At 50.5% G+C, this 20,274-nt stretch overlaps 1 protein-coding gene and 1 long non-coding RNA gene across 11 annotated transcripts in view; one reads left to right on the top strand and one right to left on the bottom strand.

Moving 5' to 3' along the window:
* Positions 1–652: 652 nt before the first annotated feature.
* Positions 653–14,858, bottom strand: LOC134760098 (uncharacterized). 8 transcript variants are annotated; one of them, XR_010137022.1, is made up of 9 exons: positions 14,552–14,858; positions 13,861–13,960; positions 13,003–13,356; positions 12,393–12,581; positions 12,231–12,290; positions 9,485–9,627; positions 5,397–5,607; positions 2,295–2,430; positions 653–1,053 (listed from the first exon to the last, which is right to left on the bottom strand). It is a non-coding gene; the product is annotated as an uncharacterized LOC134760098 (long non-coding RNA). The 8 variants fall into 8 exon arrangements; XR_010137023.1 differs by lacking the exon at positions 13,003–13,356 and having other exon boundaries at positions 12,393–12,949; XR_010137017.1 differs by lacking the exon at positions 13,003–13,356 and having other exon boundaries at positions 14,552–14,850.
* Positions 14,859–15,119: 261 nt separating this feature from the next.
* CLMN (calmin) overlaps positions 15,120–20,274 on the top strand; it is a 131,537-nt gene continuing 126,382 nt past the window's right edge. For 2 of the 3 annotated variants that reach the window (XM_024231953.3, XM_054530478.2), the window contains exon 1: positions 15,120–15,331. In XM_024231953.3, the coding sequence (XP_024087721.2) occupies positions 15,250–15,331 (82 nt within the window). In that variant the 5' untranslated portion in view covers positions 15,120–15,249. The remainder of the gene's footprint in view (positions 15,332–20,274) is intronic. The other variant, XR_008513199.2, reaches the window with a different exon arrangement.

Below are 20,274 nucleotides of genomic sequence, written 5' to 3'. Positions count from 1 at the left end.
TTAAAGGAAAGCAAAGGACCAGACTCTGAAGGCAGAATAAGGCTGTCTAGGGGTGGGGTGGGGCTGGGATCCAAGGAGTCCAAGAAGCAGGGTCCCACAAGAGCGTCTCCTCAGGACACGACCCCACCCTCCTCCTGGGGCAAATCAGCTTCAGCCATTTCTAATGCTTCTGTCCTTATGCTTGAAACAGAAACTCCAGAGACTGAGAGAGATGGGGAGAGCTAGAGGAGGTGGGCACCTTGACTGATAATCCCACCAGTCAGCCTGTCACAGAGAAGAGGGAATTCTCCCAAAAGAAGTCAGGGCACCATGATCAGAAGGAATAGGAATCAACGTTGGGCAGAGAAAAATTAACTCATCTACACTTTCCTCTTCTGGAGGCTCAGTTTTCTCATCTGTGGAATGGAGACAGTGACACCTTAAAGGAGTGGTGTAGATTTGGTGCATATCGTGGCATAGATGAACAGCAGTTGTTGCTATTAGTGATAGCGCACAGGGCATCGAGCAATATTGAGAGCATTCCTTATGTTGATGACTGTTACACTAGTTGTATTGTCATGCAGTTAGGACTGAATAAAGACTAGATGTTATTGACCATTTTTCTGAGTCCCAGAGGTGTCTTCCTTTCATGAAGAAAGGAGTGAGACATATGGACATTCATTCTCATTTAATACTCAGAGCCAGTCCATTTTCCACATGGAAACTGAGCCTCGGAAAAGTGAAATTGTTGGACAGTTGTGGGCATTGCTGGATCCACCTCAGGTCTGTGCTGCTCTGAAGTCACAGTGGCAGACACAGTTCCGGGTGATGCAAGCTCCAAGTGAGCGTCCCCTAGAGTCCACCTGGGGTGATACATCCCTCCGCGTGGGCCTCCTGTGGAATTCCTCGCTGTGTTTCTTGGTCCCTCAGCCCTGCAGATGGTTCTGCTTTCCCTCTGGAAGAGTATTATGTGGATTCACTTGAAGTCATGTTTGGGGCAAACAGGGCACCAGATGCTGGAATGTGGTCCCCTCCACTCTTCCAGAGAGGTATGAGGATTTAATCTTTGCTTTTCTTAAAAAAAAAAATAATAATGGTTCTGAGGGCTGGAGGACATGTAAAATCAAAAGGAAATTACAGGCAATGTGCAGAGAATTCTTAGTTTCCAGATGCTTGTCAACCCACCTTGGGAAACGAGCCCCTCTCACAGGTAGGGGCTGCCAGAAGCCCTTTCCGGCTGGAGAACATCACAGAGGAGAATTAGCAAGACCCCTGCCTTCTCACCTGGGACCTGGCACTGCATTTAGCAGCATTTAAGAAACAATCTCCCCATCACCGCTGATTAGGAGGAACATCAATTTTAATGGAGAGGTGTTGCCTAAGTCTGGCCACATGGCCTAGCTGCAAAGGTCGCCCTTTCTCAGAAAGTCTGCATTCCCTTCCTCCCCAAATCACGCACTGGTGTGTGGGAGAGAGCCAGCCTTTGCTACTGAGTGGCTGACCTCCATCACTCCACAGGGCCCGGGGTCCTCTCAGCAAAGATATCCCAGGGCAAGCAGAACCTGTCCATTTGTACAGGGCTGTGGCTGTGGGTCAGGTGAAGGGGGGGTTATAGATTTTTCTGGAACTAAAGCCCACCTAAAGCCTCTGGGAAAATGATGATCCCTCCCTTAACCACAAATTCCACTGACACGATGTACCCTAACGAGCGATTTCGTGACTGTGTGTGTTTTCAGCAACCAAGCAAACTTCAGTGCATGCACATTGCAAGTTGTGAAAATAAAGAGAAGCTGGATATTTGTGTGGAGGCCCAACTCTCTCAGTTGCAGAGCTTCTGCCAGTGCTCATTCCCTAAGATTCACTGATGCTGTCAGGGAGGAAGACATGGACTCATGCCTCTATGTCAGCTGGGCTGGATAATCTAGGATGGCCTTATGTGTGTGCCAGTTAGTATCCTGTTGCTAGGGGCACCTTGGTTCTCCTCCGTGTGACCTCTCAAGTAGGCTAGCTTGGGCTCTTCCCATCAATGTCTCAGAATTCCAAGTGCCACAAAAGAGGGCAAAAGTCTGAATGCACAAGCACTTTTTAAGCCTCTGCCTCTGCCATGTTTGCTAATGTCCATTGGCCAGAGCAAGTCATGGCCAAGCTCAGAATCAAGAGGTGAAGAAATGAACTCCACCTTGGCTGGGAGGAGTTATTGAGGCCGTGTCTTTGTAAACAATCTACCACCCTGCCCCACCCACACCCCACACAGAGAACAGTTTCCCTGTTGGATATTCTCACCACTCCCTGAACTTTCTCTTCAGGGCACTTACCCACTGTAGTTGACTGTACACCGAGTTGTTTGTTGTCTTTCTCTCCCATATCCCTGTTCCACCACGCGGGCAGGGGCTGATGTGTGTCCATCCGTGCCCAGCACAGTGGCTGGTGCATAGTGGGTACCAGTAACTACTAGTGAAGGAAGCAGGAAGAAAAGAAGGGAAAAAAGAAAAAGAAGAAAGAGAGGGCGGAGGGAGAAAGAGGGAGGAAGGGAAGAAAGAGGTCAGGAGAAAAGGAGGGAAGGAGTCCTGGAACAATGGGGGCACTTCTTAGGCAGAGGACTAACTGGAACCTCTCTGGGCAGCGGGTGCCCTGTGCATCCCCCAAGCCCACTGAGCTGCTTTTAGCCTCCACATCTTGGCTCCTCCGGCCCTCCCACCTGGCTACCCTCCCATCCTCTTTCCTCTGCTGGCTCAGCCCTGGGTTCCTTCCATGTGCGTCTCAAGTGTCTCTCCCCACTCCCAGCATCTTCCCCTCTACCCCTTCCTCCTGAGCATCTGCCCTGCTCAGGCAGCTCCCCACACCCCCGCCTATTGCTGCCCACGCTGTCCTGCACATGCATCTCTCAACTGAGCACCGCACTGGCCCTTTGAGAAATCTAGGACAAGCATATTGATCTTTCCATCCCATTGATGAGAACTCAGGTTCAGGGAGGCTCGATGTCCACAGTCACCCTCTAGGACCAGAGTCAGTCTGGTTCAATAGCCCCCAGACTGCAATGACTGTGGTGAAGCCTCAAGGCCCTGAAGGAAGAGGCTCCATCCTCTCTGTCTTGGTGAGAGTGGATGCCCATGCCACAGGACCCAGGATTCTGACCTCTGGGCAGCGGCAGTCAGAGGGCAACCAATAGGTCAGAGGCGGAGCCTGCCGTCTCCTAGCCCACAAGGACTTCCAGAATGACTGGGCCCTAGGGCAGGCCTGCAGCCTCCCAGGTGACACTCCCATGGCACCACCTCTCCCATGGAATGACTTCTTTAGAAAAGAGATGAGCCCATTCTCAAAAGGGGAAGGGGCTTTCAAGGTCACACAGCAAATTAGGGCAGCCGGAACTCCAGACTCAGGCTCCTGCTGTTCCTGCAGTCACGTCCTGCCCTCCCTCACTGCCTTCCCAGTCCTGCCTCCTTCCCACCTCCACAGGGCTTGTGACCAACTGAAGGGGATTAGACTAGTTAGCAAGGGGCCAGTTCCCCAATCCAGGCGCAGAAGGGAGGGGAGTGGTAGAGGGAACAGGCCCATCCAGCAGGTGATGGACCTCACAATAGGTATTTGCCGCGTATTGGTGACTGTCTTCAGAACTGCGCCTTCGTCTACACTGCTTGATGTACATGAGTGTGCTGGTTAACTTTAACCTGCACCCTGGGGGTGGGTGCTTGAAGTAACATAATTAGGAAGCAGCTCCACAGGGCAGCGAGCCTCGGATCTGGTCAATCATGGCTTTGCTAAATCGGCACTGGAGGCTGTGGCTAATCAGCATAGGAGATGTTGCCAGTGCCTTTTCATTGGTGAAATGAGCTGTACAAAAAAAAATGTGGTTGGCTCCCGAGATCGTGCAGTACCCTCCTCTCTTGGTGAACCAAGCTCAAGAATCCACCCCCAGCTCCATCTGGGCCAGCGGCCCCCCACTGAATGGAAGGCACTGAGTCCACTGGAAACCTCAGGACCTGCCTTCACTGGGGATCCTGCCTTCTCCAGGTCCTGCCTTCACTAGCGATGCTGCCCTCAGTAAACAGTTGCACTTGCCTGGGAGTGACACTAGCCTGTCTGGGTCTGGTCAGATGTCCCCAAGGACAGCGCGTGGTCCCTGCTGTGTGCCTACTCTGTGCCAGGAAAGTTCTCCACATCATGTATATATTACTTCATTGAAAAATCACTGCTATCTGGGTGTGGTGGCTCATGCCTGCAATCCCGGCATTTTGGGAGGCCAAGGAGAGTGGATCACTTAAGGACAGGAGTTTGAGACCAGCCTAGCCAACATGGCAAAACCCCATTGCTACTAAAAATACAAAAAATTAGCCAGGTGTGGTAGCACATGCCTGTGATCCCAGCTACTCAGGAGGCTGAGTCATGAGAATCACTTGAACTCGGGAGGTGGAGGTTGCAGTGAGCTGAGATCGTACCACTGCACTCCAGCCTGAGTGACAGAGTGAGACTCTGTCTAAAAATAAATAAATAAAAAATAAAAGTCACTGCCACCTCCATTTTACAAGAGATACCAAGTGGATATGTTGCTTCTCCAGGGCCTCACAGGGAGGAAGTGGTGGAGCTGGGATTTGAACCCGGGCTGTTGTTTTCGTAAAGGATCGAATAAATGATGTGAATGTACTGATCTATGATAAGCTAGCTGCATGAGATGGAGACTCAGGCACAGATGAAGCCAAAGCCGAGATGCAGAATTTGCTGAGAAATCTCATTGTATCTCACAAGAGCAAATTGCTAAGCCCACCACGATCCAGGCTGTGCCGTCTGATTGAAGAGCCTATGCTCTGAACACCATACAGCCTCCTTCCTGCAGCTGAGGAGCTGGAGGCCTACGGGAAAATGGGCTCTAGATGGCTGAGTTTCAACGGGAGCCTACAAGTGTCCCTCCCCAGCTTTGCATCTGCCGTGGCTCCATAACCAAGAACCCACTCTCCCCCTGGATCTGGCCCTCCACCCTTCCCTCCCAGCTCATATGCTTGGCCCAGGCTACACTGAGCTCCTGGACCATACCAGGCAGTTTCACACCCAGCAGCTTTGCTCACCAGGCTCCCTTCGCTTCCCTTGGCCATTGCCCACCAGGAAAACATCCACTTATCCTTGGCTTCATCAGGCCTCATCACCTCTACCAAGAGAACAACACTGGACACCAGATGCCCTTTGGGACACACCAGTGTGAGGCCACCCTCACCCTGCTGTGTGACCTTGGACAAGTGACTCAACTTCTCTCAACATCAGTTTCCCCATCTACAAAGTAGGAAAATGATGTTTACCTCATGGTTTGTTGTACAGGTTAGAAAAAATGCACATTAAGCCTCTGACATGGCTTCCACTAAAAACACGGTACTTATTTTTAGAAAGTTTTCCTGCCATCTGCCCCAGTAGAATTGAACTCTGTATACCTGTATACACCTCAGACTCTCTGGACATACTTGTGTCTTTTTTCGTTAGCACTTCTCACAAGCTGGCATCTTGTGTATTTTCCTCTGTTTATTTTCTGTCTCCTTCATTGCTGGACTTAGTAAGGTGCAGCTCCTTGGGGGCAGGAATCTTGTCTGTCGTGTTCATCAGTGGATTCCAGGGCTTGGAATGCTGCCTGGCACTTGGTAGGCCCTCCATTAAAGTTGGTTGGTGAAATGAATGAACAAATAAAGGAATAAAAAAATGAACAAATGAACCCATACCCACCTCCTGCATTAATCTTATCCATCAATCTGTCCCCAGCTCCCAGCACAGTAACTGACATGTGTGTTCAGCTGGGATTATAGAACAAATCTTATCAATTCTTTGTTTATGCATTTCTAAAACACAATTTAATGATGCACTAAATCAGATCAGCATGAATGAAGCTTTCCAGATGGGCACTGAACCAGGATTCTCTTTCTTCGTGCCTTGCTTCCTCAAAACTGGTCCACATTATCCTCCCCAGCAGCATAAGAACCGCCCAGATTGCCAGCCATAGAATCATGAGCTAATTAATGAGACTGCTTTGAGTCACTGTGCTTTGCTTGTAGGTATGTTCGCCCCACAGCCAAGACTAACTGATGCAACAGAGGAAGGGCTCTCCGAAGAGGGGAGGGCTGAGCTACATCTGAACAACCAGAAGAAGACTAAGAGAAAGCAGTAAATTCCAGGTGGAGGAATTTGGAAGGCGTGTGTAGGAAAGTCATTTGGAAGGAGATAGGACAGCACTTTTTTTTTTTTTTTTTTAACACTTTATTGAACATCCAGCCAGAAAATGTACAATTGGCGAACTACCCCCTAGAGAATAACATGCTTGTACAACCAGACCCACATGAGAAACAAAGCATGACCGGCACCCCAGAGGCACTCCTTATGCTCCTTCCCATTTCCCACCTCCCTCCCAGGCTAACCACTATCCTGACTTTTCTCATCACACATTGTGTGTTTTTGAGCATTTTTTCAACCGGACTCTGCATTGTGCATTATTTTGTATCTGGCTGCTTTCATCCCATGTTAGAGTTGTGAGACTCATCCGTGTTGTTCTCTCCTCCTCTTGATAAATCGTATTCCATTATTTACCCATCCTCCTCCTGATGGATCTTTGGGCTGTGTTGGCTATGGAGAATAACACTGCCATGAATACTCCTGAACACATCTTTCAAGGAATATATTTGTACACTTTTTTAAAAAATTTTTTCGAGATGGAGTCGCGCTGTGTCACCCAGGCTAGAGTACAGTGGCGTGATCTCGGCTCACTACAACCTCAACTTCCCAGGTTCAAACGATCCTCCTGCCTCAGCCTCCCAAGTAGCTGGGATTACAGGCCTGCATCATGATGCCCAGCTAATTTTTGTATTTTTAATAGAAGACAGGGTTTCGCCATGTTGGCCAGGCTGGTCTCAAACTCCTGACCTCAAATGATCCGCCCACCTCGGCCTTCCAAAGTGCTGGGGTTAACAGGCACGAGCCACCATGTCCAGCTGATATTTGTACACTTCTGGTGAGTGTAGACCGCCAGTGAAATTCTTGGGTCATAGGGTTTGCACATAAAGCAGCTCTTTTGAGGAACTGAAAGATACAGGTGGCTTGAAAGAGGAGGAGGGAGCTAATGAGATGAGGGGTCAAACTTTCTCAAGCCCCGTGAACATGGCAAGGAGGCTGATTTTCAAGAGATGTGCAGGGGGAGGCCAGGGAGTGACATGCTCCAATGACATTTTAAGATCACCCTGGAGAGTGAGGTTGGAGACCACCATGGGGGACAAGGAAACAGGTAGGTGGTGGTGGAGGGAATCTAAGGGAGAGATGACCATGGCCTGGACCAGGACGCTGTGGAGATGGAGAGGAGAGGATCGTGCTCTAGTTAGTTAGTACCGCATAACAGAGCTGAGCAGCTTAAAACTAAGCAATGGATTTTCTCCAAGGATTTTGGGGGTTGACTGAGCTCTGCCGGGGAATTCTTGTATGGGATCTCTCATGCTGTTGCAGTCAGGTGATAGCTGGGGCTGTAGCTCCAGCCAGGCCAAAAGCTCAGCTGGCTGAAGATGAGCTCTTGTCCGAGGTGGGTTTTTCACTCACCTGCTTGGCTCCTGGGCTGAGATGGCTCAAGCAGTTGGGGGCTGGTGGGACCTATGTCACCCCATATGCAGCTGACTGGGCTTCCTCATAGCATGGCACTCTCAGATTGATTAAATGGAAGAAGCCTGTGACCAGAGCGAGTGTTCTAAGAGGCTAGGACAGACGCTGCAAGGCTTCCTATGACCCAGCCTCAGGGGCCCCCAAATATTGCATCCACTACATTCTCTTAGCCAAGCAAGTCATTAAGTCCAGCTGAGGTAGGAAGCAGGACTCGACTCTGAAGGTGGGGCTCAGATACCGGAACAAACTGAGGACTAGCTGAAACAGGTTGGGACAGAAGCACTTCCCCGTAAGACACCCCACCAGTTTGCCATTGTGAGTTTACCATTGCTATGGCAACACCTGAAGGTTACCACCCCCTTCCATGGCAATGACCCAGCAATCCAGAGGTTGCCAAACTTTTCCTAGAAATTTCTGCATAAACTGTCCCTTAATTTGCAATATTATTAAAAGTGAGTATAAACGCGACTGCAGAACCGCCTCTAAGCCACTATTCTGTGTACGCTGCCCATGGGTTAGCCCTGCTCTGCAAGGAGCAATGCCTTTGTTGCTACTGTTGTACACTGCTGCTTCAATAAAAGTTTCTGTTTAACACCACCAGCTCACCCTTGTATTCTTTCCTAGATGAAGCCAAGAACCCTCCCAAGCTAAGCTCCAATTCTGGGGCTCACCTGTCTTGCATCACAGCCCACTTTCAAGAGAGGAGAAATGAGATTCTCCTGTTTCATGTGAGGAGCAGCATGCCCCTGTGGGAAGGGAAGAGTTGGTGGAGGTCGTCTTTGGATGACACTGGCTACCAAGGATGGATTTGGACTTTTTGCTGGCTTGGATAAAGGCCTTTTGTTTGTTTGTTTTTGCTTTGTTTTGGAATCTACATGTTGAAATCAATTTGAACAGCAGGAAACGTACATACTTTTCCAGCACAGCCACAGTGTTTGGGATGCTCAGGGGTCAGAGGCATAAATGTCCTTGGCATTTCACACACACAGAAGAAACCTTTCTGCAGAGGGCAATGGAGAGACTTTTTGCTCCTGGACTAATAGGGAAAACTTGCCCCTTGTGATCTTGTTTACCTGAGACCAACAATTGGCTGAAAGTATTTCTTAGTGAATTTCTAACTTGAACTATTCTCCTGAAAGGCTGCTGCTGCAGAGCAGAAAGATCAGACTTGGTTTCTGCAAAACAGCTGGACTCCAGTTCCTTCTTGGCTAACCTAATGACTTATGTGACCTTGGGGACATTACCGAACTTTTTTGTCCTTAGTTTCCTCATAAAGAAAAGCAGGATGATAACAGTATCTCCTTGGAAGAGTTGTTGAGAGGATTAAATTAGATAATACATACAAAGCACTTGGCCCAATCCTTGGGAAATAGAGAGTTCTTGGTCAATGTCAGCTGCACAGTAAGTTAACAGATGCACAACGAATTTGTTGTAATTGAGTTGTCCATGTAAGGAATATCAGCTCGAAGCACTGGCTCAAAGATTTTATCTGTGCCACACTTTAGTATTTGTTTATTTATTTATTTAGAGATGGAGTCTTGCTCTGTCACCCAGGCTGGAGTGCAGTGGCATGATCTTGGCTCACTGCAACCTCTGCCTCCTGGGCTCAAGCGATTCTCCTGCATCAGCCTTCCGAGTAGCTGGGATTACAGGTGTCCACCACCATGCCTGCCTAATTTTTGTATTTTTAGTAGAGACGAGGTTTCGCCATGTTGGCCAGGCTGGTCTCGAACTCCTGACTTCAGGTGATCCACCCTCCTCGGCCTCCCAAAGTGCTGGGATTATAGGCGTGAGCTTCCTGGGACTATCAGCAATAAAGTTTGCTTTTGATTCCAAATGTTAAAAAATTATATATATATGTATATATAATCTGCAATGCTGTTGCAAATACCTCATATATAGTGCTTTCTCTCCTTCCATAGTACCGTATCTCTCTTCACATCTTTACATTGCCAATTTCTCACACTTTGTAGGTGGGAAGTTTATCATTTGCTTCACTAGGAGATGTACACTCTTTAAATAGTGTTCTAATGTCTGCAAAAAAAAAAAAAAATTAGCAGAGCTGTCTCTAGGGAAGCAGCCTTTGTTCAAACCTGGAAGAAATGAAGGGTTTTATTTGTGGAAATTGGGGCATCCGGTGCCGTCTACTTAGGGAAGCAGGATTTTTTTAACCACCCACCAACACCTACACACACCAAAAAAATTAATAAAATCTCAGAGAATATATTAATCTTTTACTTATAGGTAATCTCCCAAGTTCAGGGCAAGTTTTTCTTCTGAATGTTGTTCACTCTGTCCCATGGAAATGATCTGAATCTTACCAAAGAGCCTCACTGAAAATCTCTTCTCTATACGCACAGGTTTGATCTCACACAATCCTTCCAGGCAGGGACACTGGGCCCCATTTTACAGATGACAGCACAGAGGCCAAAATTAATTAGGAACTTGCCCAAGTTCACATAGCTCGTGAGTAGCCACTTCTGTCCGTTGTCTACTGCACCACACCCACCATTCTTTTGCCTGAGCCTGGATTTTCTTTTTTCTTTTTTTTTTTTTTGAGACAGATTCTCACTCTGTCACCCAGGCTGGAGTGCAGTGGTGCGATCTCAGCTTACTGCAACCTCTGCCTCCCAAGTTCAAGTGATTCTCCTGCCTCAGCCTGCCACGTAGCTGGGACTACAGGTGCGCACCACCACACCCAGCTAATTTTTGTATTTTTAGTAGAGACAGGGTTTCACCACGTTGGCCAGGATGGTCTCCATCTCTTGACCTCGTGATCTGCCTGCCTCAGCCTCCCAAAGTGCTGGGATTACAGGCATGAGCCACTGTGCCCAGTTGAGCTTGGATTCTTTCTATGTCTCAGCATCTCTTTCTACTACCAGCCTTTGCATTATATCCCGCAGGATTCCTGGAGGTAGGTAGCAATGGGTGAGAAAAGTTTAGCAGGCAAAACCTCAGCAGACAGGCTGACACCCAGCATTCCCAAGCACAGATGAGACCCTGACTCTCCTGAGGAGCTTGACACTCAATGAGTTACTGCTTGGTGAAGTTTAAATATTTGTTTATTCATGTATGCAACTAACATTTATTGAGCTCCTACTATGTGCTCAGCACGGTGCTGGGCTCTGGCGATGCACAGATGAATTAGACAGCTCTGCTTGCAAGGCATTCTTGAGGAGTTTGCAGTATAGTGGGTGAAACAGACATATAGAAGTCCTAGAAGCAAAAGCATGTGGACAGGGCATTGCCAAATTCCTCAGCCAGCTGCCAGGTACTGCTGATTCCACTGTCTGAACAGCTGGAGAATCCATCTCCACGGCCACCGCTCTGGCGAAGGCTGCCACTGCCTGACACCTGTATCACCAAGGCCAGCAGGGCCACCTGACAGCCTGCCTCACCCCTCTGATCACTTCTCCACACCGCAACTAAAGGGACAATCTCATCCCTGTTTAAGTTCTCCAAGGCTCCTTGATGTCCTTTTGATAAGGTCTAAAATGCAGAGGCAGGCTACACTGTAGAGAGTTGGACTCCCTCCTCACAGATGGATTCTGGGTCTTGTTCACAGTTGGGTGCTAGCACAGGGCCAGACCCTGGGTGACCAATGATTCCAGGGGGACTTTATGATACATGCAGCCTGGTGACATCATAATGCAAGCCCCCTGCCCAGGAGATGTTTCTGGCCCATTTGAAGGATAATCATTGGTCAATCTAGCTAGGATCCAATATCATCACTTAATCGGACTTAATTTGAAATTTCTAAAGATTTTTATATGCTGGTGAACACTCTGATTTAATGGAGTTAAGACTTTTTAAAAAATACAACATAAACATATAACTAATACCAATTGCCAAGTGTCAATCTGGCCCATAGCATGAGCCCTTATGCAGTCATATTTGGGAGAGATGTGGGTAGGCGGTAAGAGCTACAGGACAAAGATTGGTTTTGCCTTGCTCTGCGATCTTGGGTGGGTTACTCAGTAGCTTTAAGCCCCGTCTAAAACTGATCCCTGCCTCCTTGGCCTCATGAAGTCACTGCAAAGACCAGATGAACACTGGCTAAGAAAGGGCTGTCCAAACCCTAAAGGGCTGTACACATGTGAGGGCTTGAGGCCGTGACCAGAGAAGGCAGCATCCCCCTTGCCACAGCCCCCAACACACTCCTCTCCCGGAAGTGGCTGGGAGGGGGCACTGGGCTTATCTTCATTGTCCTGTTCTTCCCCAAAGTGGGTCTGGGATGAGGAGATGCAAACCTCTACCTGGGTTTCCTGCCAGAATTCATCAGTTCCCATAAGCAGAGGCAGGAAGACCACTGGGCCATCCATCATGAGACAGGTTGCAGGGAATCTGGACCTGTCTGGACCATGTTTTAGAAGCCCTTACATGGGAAGAGATGTTAGACTTAGCAATCTTTAAGGTTCATTTCGGGGATTCTCTACAATTCTCTGACTCCAAGTCCTTTCCCTCAGCAGAAATCAGTTTTAAACAATGACAAGGATTCTAACAGAATTGGGCAACTTCTATAAACTCAGTTTCTGGAAACTCCCAGGAAGCCAAGCCTTCAGGCAGAATACTTCTCCTTCCCCCAAAGAAGTGCAAAAGAAAAAGAGTACTGTTGATTCATGCAAGATGCCACATACCTAATTCCTTCTGAAAGTCACACACCCTTCTCTCCCAGCCAGAACTCCAGATCCAGGAGGCTGCACACACCCAGAGGAAGGGACATATCATAAATTGGTATGTACCTGGTTGCCAAAGATGTGCTTTGCCTATTGCACATAAGCAAACTTTTTAAAAATCACCTTTCCAGGAGTGTACTGGGGCCTTGGACATGAAGGTCAACTGTTTTTTCACTTTGGTTCCCCGGTTTCTGAGTTCAGGCCTATAGTGAGAGTCATTCATTCATCCATCCATTTAATTTTGAGACCTCTCCCTGTGCCAGACACAGAGCAGCCGTTGTTTTCACGTACTTCACAATTTACTGGGGAAAACTGTCAAGTAAACATAATTATAGCACAATGCAATCGGGAAACAGAACTGCAGAGTTCATGGAATATTATACGATTGTACTTAATATTACGGGAATTGTACAAGACAGGCACCCAGCTGGGCCTAGGGGTGTTGGAGAAGTCTCTGAGTTGCACATGATTAAGCAGGAGTAAGCTAGGTAAAGGTGAAGTGCAGGGAGCAGGGGAAGGTCGTTTCAAAGGGGCAAATGAGCAAAGGTCTGGAAGTGACTGGATGTGGCCAGGACCTGCGGCAGCTCAGCACTGCTGGGTCAAAAAGTGTAGAGCCAGGATTGAGGGGCACAGATCAATCACAGATGACTTTGTGTGCCCCACAGAGGAGCCCAGAGACACTGTAGGAGACAGGGGTGATAATGACACATGAGTTCAATGAATATTCAAGTACCTTTTAGAGGCCAGCCTCATGCTCAGTACTGGCTTCTATTCCTTTTTGAAAAACACCTAAAATTCTTTCTACCTTACTGAAAAGCAAAGAAGTTCTTTAGGCTGAGAGTCGTCCAACACCTGGTATACAGTTGGTGCTCAATCGATGGTGATCATAGTCCCTCCCTGCCAGGGAGCTGTTGCTGCCTGGGTAGTGTTCCCCAAATGATGTGGCTGTCCATTCCCAGGATCAGACATCTTTGCAGCATGAAAAATGGCCCAACCCTGTAGCTAACATCCACAGGGCACATTGCTTAAAGACAGATTCCCTGCAACCTGTCTCATGATGGAGAAGAAGGCTGATTCTCTCAGCTCTCTGCTTTGTAAAGAAAATGGTTTTCAGCACAACTTCATCCCACAGCAATTATGGAAAATAAATTGAAGCGTAATAACAGGGAGATGGCTAGCAGACGGGGCAAAATTAGCCTGGCTGCTGCTATCATCCTGGTTCCACAGGACGCAGAAAGAGATCCTGCTCCCTGGAGTGTGAAATGACCACAAGATTAAGAATCAAGGCAGCAGCAAGGAAGCTCCTGCCTCAAGCCCAAGCACTCAGGAGCCCCTGATGGGGCCTCCACTTCTGTCTCCACTGAGCCCACCTTCCCCCGCCCAAACTGCTGTCCCTGTGGAGGTTCCTCTCCTTCTGAGCTCAGCCCCAAGGTCAGCCTTTAGAGATCTCTGCTGCCCTCCACCCCCATTCACAGTTCCTTAACCCAAATTGACTTTCTCCTTTCTGGAGTCCACTTTAGAAATCTCCTTTCCTTGTTTAATGGCTACCCGAAAACCCCTGCCCCCATGGATGACTTGAGGGTAGACTCACCCTCCTTCAGGGCCCTGCCTCAAGGGCACAGGTCTGTCCTTCGGGGGACCTCCATAGCTACTGGGTAATTAGTGAGCAGCCGGGTTTCCCGGATTCATGGCTGTGAACAGAGCAGCAATGCACACAGGCACATGTGTTTAAACGCCCAGTGAGCCCTGTCCATTTTTTTCCCCCTCTTGGAACACTGAATATTTAAAGCCATTTTCTTTGCGGCCTTAGTTGTCACAGAAAGGGCCCAAGCAGTGAGCTGGGAGCAGGGGGCTGGGACTTCCTGCTCCTAAGTCATTCCTCAGCCTTGGGCAAATTCGGTAACTGGAGGGTCTCACTTTTAAGGAGTGTAAACCACATGGTGGGTACCAAACAAGATAAGATCCTGGAATTCTCTAGAGTTCAACAGTGGAGGTGGGGAGGGAGGGGACCGGAAGGCCTGTCCTGGCATTTTCAGTAATTTCCACAGGAAGTTCTGTCCTGGCATTTTCAGTAATTTCAAGTGACCCCACAGAGGGTCACTTGGAGACTCAGTGGCCAGAGACCCCACAGCGTACCCCAGCTCCTAGGAGTTGGCCTGCTTCTTGCTCCTTCCTAGAAGCTGGAGTCACATCACTGGACCGGAAAAGGATCCTAGTGTCTAAACCAACGAAGAAGGCCCTTCTTTCACAGCTCCCCACTTTGGAGACTCCCACAACTTTACCTCCACACTCGTTTGCCCCCCGACCCAGACCCTCGACGCTCCCCACGCAGGGCTCCCAGGATTCGGGGATGGGCAGGGCTCGAGTCCTGGTCCCTCCAAGTGGGGCTGCCTCTCCAGAGTGGGCAGCGGACAGGGAACCCGCGGAGGGGGCGTCTTATCCCGTACGGGAGGGAGACGCTGCCTCCTGGACCAGGTACTGGGACCCGCGGGCCCACCCCCAGTTGCGTCACCCGGCCCACCGCCCCCTGAGACATCACAATCTGGGGGCCGGGACCCGCGCCTCATCACCGCCGGTTTGTAACCAAACAATCCAACCTACAAACACCCCGGAAAGAAAAAAAACACAAACTGGCCTGACCCAGCCTCCCGCCCCTGCCCCGCCCCGCCCCGCCCCGCCCCGCCCCGCCCCGCCCCTCGCCCCTCAGGGCCCCCGCCCCCGCACGGGGGAGTGAGCGCGAGCCCGGCGCCCAGCACCCGCCGCCCCGCGCTCGCTCGCTGCCAGCCAGCGGCGGGGGCGGCCCCGACCGCGCCGCCCTCCCCTCCCGCCCCGCCCGCCCTGCCCGCGCCCCGCCCGCGCCCGCCGCAGCTACAGCTCCGCGGCGCCCTCGCCGGGTGCGTGCCGCTCGCGCGCCCGCCAGCCAGGCTCTCCGCGCCCGCCGCCCGCGCCGCGCTGGCCCGGGCCCTCCCGCCCGCGCTTCATGGCTGCACACGAGTGGGACTGGTTCCAACGCGAGGAGCTCATCGGGCAGATTAGCGACATCCGAGTGCAGAACCTGCAAGGTAACGCAGCCCAGGCTCGCCCCGGGATCTCCCGGCCGGGCGCTCGGGGAGCCCGGGGCGCCGCTCCGACACTTGGCAACTCCCCCGCGCCGCCCCCGCTAGCCGGCCGTTTGTTGTTCCTGTCACTTGCCTCGGGGTGGGAGGCTGGGGTTGGACACCCGCCCCCAAGCCCCAGGGCGGCTAGCCCCGGCCAGGTTTACAGTTGCCCAGGGGGTGGGGCCCCACACGTGTGTGTGTTGTGGGGAGAGGGCTCGCATTTTCATTAGGGGGGCGTCACCACCCCCTCCAGCCACCGCTGCGAGTTTGGAGAAGTTTGTACGTGGGCTCTTGGGGGCGGTGGCCCAGGTCAGGGAGGGGAGGAGACAGTGCGACTCTGTGTGTGTGTGTGTGTGTGTGTGTGTATGAGTGAGTTCGCGCACTTCCAAAGTACCTTCGAGGCAAGAGGAATTGAATGGTGGGCGGCGCTTCAGGGGGTGAGTTGGGGAAAGGGGGGCCAGGGGTGCGGATCGGATCGGTGGGGTCAGGCAAGCACCCAACTCCAGCGGCCACTTTGCTTAGGGAGCTGCCCCTCCCCTGCAGGATCAGTACTCTAACTGGGGAGAGGGCGAGAGCCCCCCCACACGCTGGTCCCCAACTCCGACCCTGCCTGGGCACAGGACACTGGGACCAAGGCTTCTACCTGGGAGGTAGCTGAGAAGAGGTGAAAGAGAAACTCCAGTGGTGGAGAGCGGCTGGGGATGGCGGTGCCACACATGAAGTGTGTTTCTCTTTCAAAAGAATGTATTCAATGTGGAAACTTAGAAAGCACAAAAATATTTGAAGGAAAAAAGTCACCCATAATTTCCCCCCCACAACCTACCCACCCAAAAGACAGCTGTTCTTCATGGAACTGTATCTCCAGCTTCTTTTTTTTCATATGTGGGCTTTGCAGAACTAGACAGAACACCACTTCCGGCCCTTCTTCACCCACATTGACCTGTGCAGGTGAAGTTTCTGTAGCTGCTTCCCCTGCAGGCTTGGGTTTCTAGAGAGTTCAAGGTTAGGAGTGGCTAGGAGCGAGCTGGGAGGCCTGGGCAGAGAGGCGATGGGGCTGTGGTTGCCCTTCCCCAGCAAGGGCAGCGACTTTACTGTTAGAGGGCAGGGAGCCCCAGCCGCTGGGGGATGGCCGAGCAGTCAAGTTTAAACATTACACCTGGTTGAATGTTTCCTGGGAGCCCAGGATCTGCCCCACCCCCAGGTTGGGCAAGGACAGTGCCGGCAGAGGTGACCTCAAAAGGATTGGGGAGCCTCCTGGAGTGGACACTGGAAACTGAGTTTGCTCTGGGCCACTCTGATCTCTTCTGGCTGTGATTTGTGTTAAAGGAGGAGGCTTGGGCTGGGGATGTTGAAAATGATCTCTTTTGATAATAAGCCAAGTGCCTGGATCCTGTTGCCTGAGAAGAACTGACATCCTGTTTGGGAGTGGGCATTAGTGTCTTCTGCTGAGATGCCATCTTGTTTGGACTGTCAGGGTGTGAGTGTGTGTACCTGTCTGTCTTAGGCAATCATTGAGTGTTTAGTAAGCACATACTAACCAATGTTTCGTACAACAAGTTACTGCATTCCTCTAGGATTAGCTCCTGGTTTAGAGAAGATTGACTGTTGTGAAGAGATGCCCCGCAATATGAACATTAGGTTACAACCAGAACAGTGGGAGAAGGCTTTACAGAATAGGGACAATTTGAGATGGGTCCTGGAGGTTGGGTAGGAGTTCACTGAGTAGGCTCCTCTCCCTCAGCTCCCAGTGAACTGTCCTCACCTTTAGGCAAACATCAGTTACAATTTAAGCATCAACTTTGCCATTAGAAAAATAAACTTTTAAATTTATGTATATGTTTAAATGTGCACTTATTCTTAAGTTCAACAAAACTTTATGTATGGGTACATCTATGTAACAACCACCCAGATCAAGAAGTAGATTTCCAGTACCCTAGACGGTCGATTCATCTTCTTTCCCAGCCAGTAACACTGCCCCCTGACCACCAAGGGAACAAAGTTGATCCATTACTGAAAGTTAGTTTTGCCGCTAGATCCTGATATACAATTGGATCATACAGTATGTACTCTGGCCTTTTTTTTTTTTTTTTTCAGCATTGTGTTGGTGTGATTCTTCTGCGCTCTCGCCTGTATCTGGACTTCCTTTTCTTGCTGAGTACTATTCCATGGTATGGATGCACCACCGTTTGATGATCCATTCACCTGTTGAGGGACCTTTGGGTTGTGTGCAGTCTGGGGCTATTATGAATGAATGAAGCTGTCCGTGTCTTTTGGGGGCATTAGCACTGTAGAGTTACCGTGTCAGGCGTTGTGCTTTGCTTAGCGTTGCTGAGAAGAGGCTGGGAGTGGAGTTGGGGGCAGGCATCTGTCTTCTCTTGATTTTTTCCTTGGTCAGTCTCTTGACTGAATGCTTAATAGGCATTTTCTCTCCTTGCTCCTGTGGTACTCAGGAAGTCTCAGCCAAAGGGCCGAGTCCAGAAGGTGCTCCACGCCGAGCTTAGTTAGAGCATCTGCCATAACTGGCTGTCAGATGTCAGATGGCCCGGGATGTGCCTGGATGATCGGCTTTGGGGGCCACCAGCAGGGGCCTTGTTCTTCTGAACTCAGTGCAGAGGGTAGTCAAGGGAGGCAGGAGGAGTCCAGGCAGAAGGGCTGCCATTGAAGCTGTGTGCCTGCTTACAGCACAGATAGCCGCAGTTGTCGCGGCGATGGAAGGAGGGCTACAGTGGGAACTTACAGATCTGTAATCATAGGGATTGAGAAGGATTCCCGGCCTCCATCTGCAGGCAGCAGCTGCTGTCAGGATCAGGCATTCCTGATTCTTTTCAGAAAGCTTTGACTCTCTTGGGGCTCTGGGATGGGGTGATCCTGGGGTCATTAATGAGGGGTAGCCCTGAGGTTATGGCCTCTGGGATATTGCATTTCAGGGAAGAATAGTTTGATAATACAGCTATATCTTTATATCTTTCCATATATCCATATGTTTAAGTTGACTTAGAAGTATCTTGGCCTCTGCTCACTTGCTCATCCAAGGCTTTTATCTCTCACGCTGAACTGTGGAATTCTGAAATCCATGCAATATGATTGTGATGTCATAGATCATCCCCCAAAAAACATTGGAATGAAGATTTCTAGACCTGTCTTTGGAGGTCCGGGTGAGCTGGGCAGAGTGATAGCCCCTCCCAAGAGGCCTGCCACTCACCTTCCTGTGTCTGATACTTGAGCAGATGCAGTGTTCATGGATATATTCACATGCATAGCTCAAAAAGACGTTCGTCAAGGAGGAGCCCTCTGGCAGAGCATGGACATGTCCCTCTGGGCAGACTGCCTGTGCCACCCTCACAGGGTCCCTTGCAAGGAAACGGGGGTGGTCCAAGCTGTTGACCTTTTTGGAGAAGAGAAGACGGAATTGCAGGATGCTGGCAGCCTCTGCCAGTTGGTCCCCGCTTCCTTGGAACCATGTGGGAAGGCAGGGACATACTTTCTAGAATTGACGTTAGAGGTGGTGTGTTAATAGGTCTGCGCCTTAGTTCCCTGCCTGGCTGTTAGCTACAAGGGCTCCCGTGTCCTTCGAAAGACAAGCTACTCTGGCTGCCCCCTCTCCCTCTTTGCCTGAGCCTCAGGGTCCAGCTCAGTGTTCCACCAGTTCTGGGGGTCACTGTACTGTTGGACAAAAAGGGGTGTCAGGCCAGGATTTAAAGAAGACTCCATTCATATGGGAAGCCTCCACCACCCAAAAAACCCACAACCCTTCTCTGAGCCGTTTAGCACATGTGTGTCGAGCACGTAGCATCTTGCAGACATTGGAGAATGAAAGCTGGTTCTAGTCTCTGCCTTTCAGGAGCGTGAAACTGTCATGGGCACCCAGCCAGACTGGAGCTTGAATTTTCTGATTCTAGCGGTGCAGAGGTCAGTTCTGCTTTGGGCCATCCCCTGTCATTCTGGTGCTTTTGGCGTTTGATGCTGTAATTCTGGACCTGGACTTTTAAGGCCAAGCAGAAACTTGACTGCGTAGGTTCTGGGTTGCACAGTGCAGAAGGGGGAGAAATTATTGGAATCCCCTCAAGGCAGGCTCAGAGGCAGGGCAGGGCCTGCGTTTTCAGAAGGATCAGCCCCGGCCCACGTGGCCCACTTTCTCCTTTTGTTCCACTGGCTCAGGCCCAGGCGCAGGTGTTCCTCATGCGAGCTTGGACTCTGCAGTGACTGACTCCTTTACGGCTTTCCGCCCACCACCCAGCCACTCGAGCATGTTGTTGCTAAAGCCACCAGTAGGTTTTGTGACCTACAGCAGAGCTTCCCAACCCGTGAGCTAAGGGCAGCAGAGTGGGGGCCTGGGCGGCTCTTTGGTCCATCCCAGGACAAATAGTATCATGGTCCCATGTGACCATGAGAAAAAGGCTGGGTTGCACTGGCTTACAGGATGAAGTCCAAGCCCCTTGACCTGTTGTGCGAGGTCACCTGTGGCCTGGCTCAGGATGCCACACCAACCTTCTCTTCCATAACTCCCCAACACTTCCTGCCCCCACAGCCCGCCCCTCCAGTTCCTTATCGCCCCATCTTTACCTCCCTATCTCTAGACCTTCCTTTCACACAGCAGTGGAGCACACAGCAGTGGGATGGGATGCTGCCATGGTCACTGTTATCCAGCAGCCAGAGAAGGGATGGAGCCAAGGAGGGACCATTCCTGTTCCCACCTCTGCCAGCTCTTAGAGGGCACAGCAAGTGCACTGAAGGTTTCTATATAAAAACCCAAAGAAAACCAAATGCACAGGTTTCATGTCAAGGAACTGCCTGCCAGGGCACTACCCCTGGGGCTGTGTGCCTGGTTCTAAGGGATGAATCATCACGTAGAAAGTTTCTTTCTGTCTGTGGCTGGGGTCAGGCCACGGGCTTTGAGTTCACTCCTG

This window comes from Pongo abelii, chromosome 15, assembly GCF_028885655.2.
Source record: "Pongo abelii isolate AG06213 chromosome 15, NHGRI_mPonAbe1-v2.0_pri, whole genome shotgun sequence".
Lineage (NCBI taxonomy): Eukaryota > Metazoa > Chordata > Mammalia > Primates > Hominidae > Pongo > Pongo abelii.
Note: the sequence above shows the minus strand (reverse complement) of the source record. Positions and strands in the feature narration are given on the sequence as shown.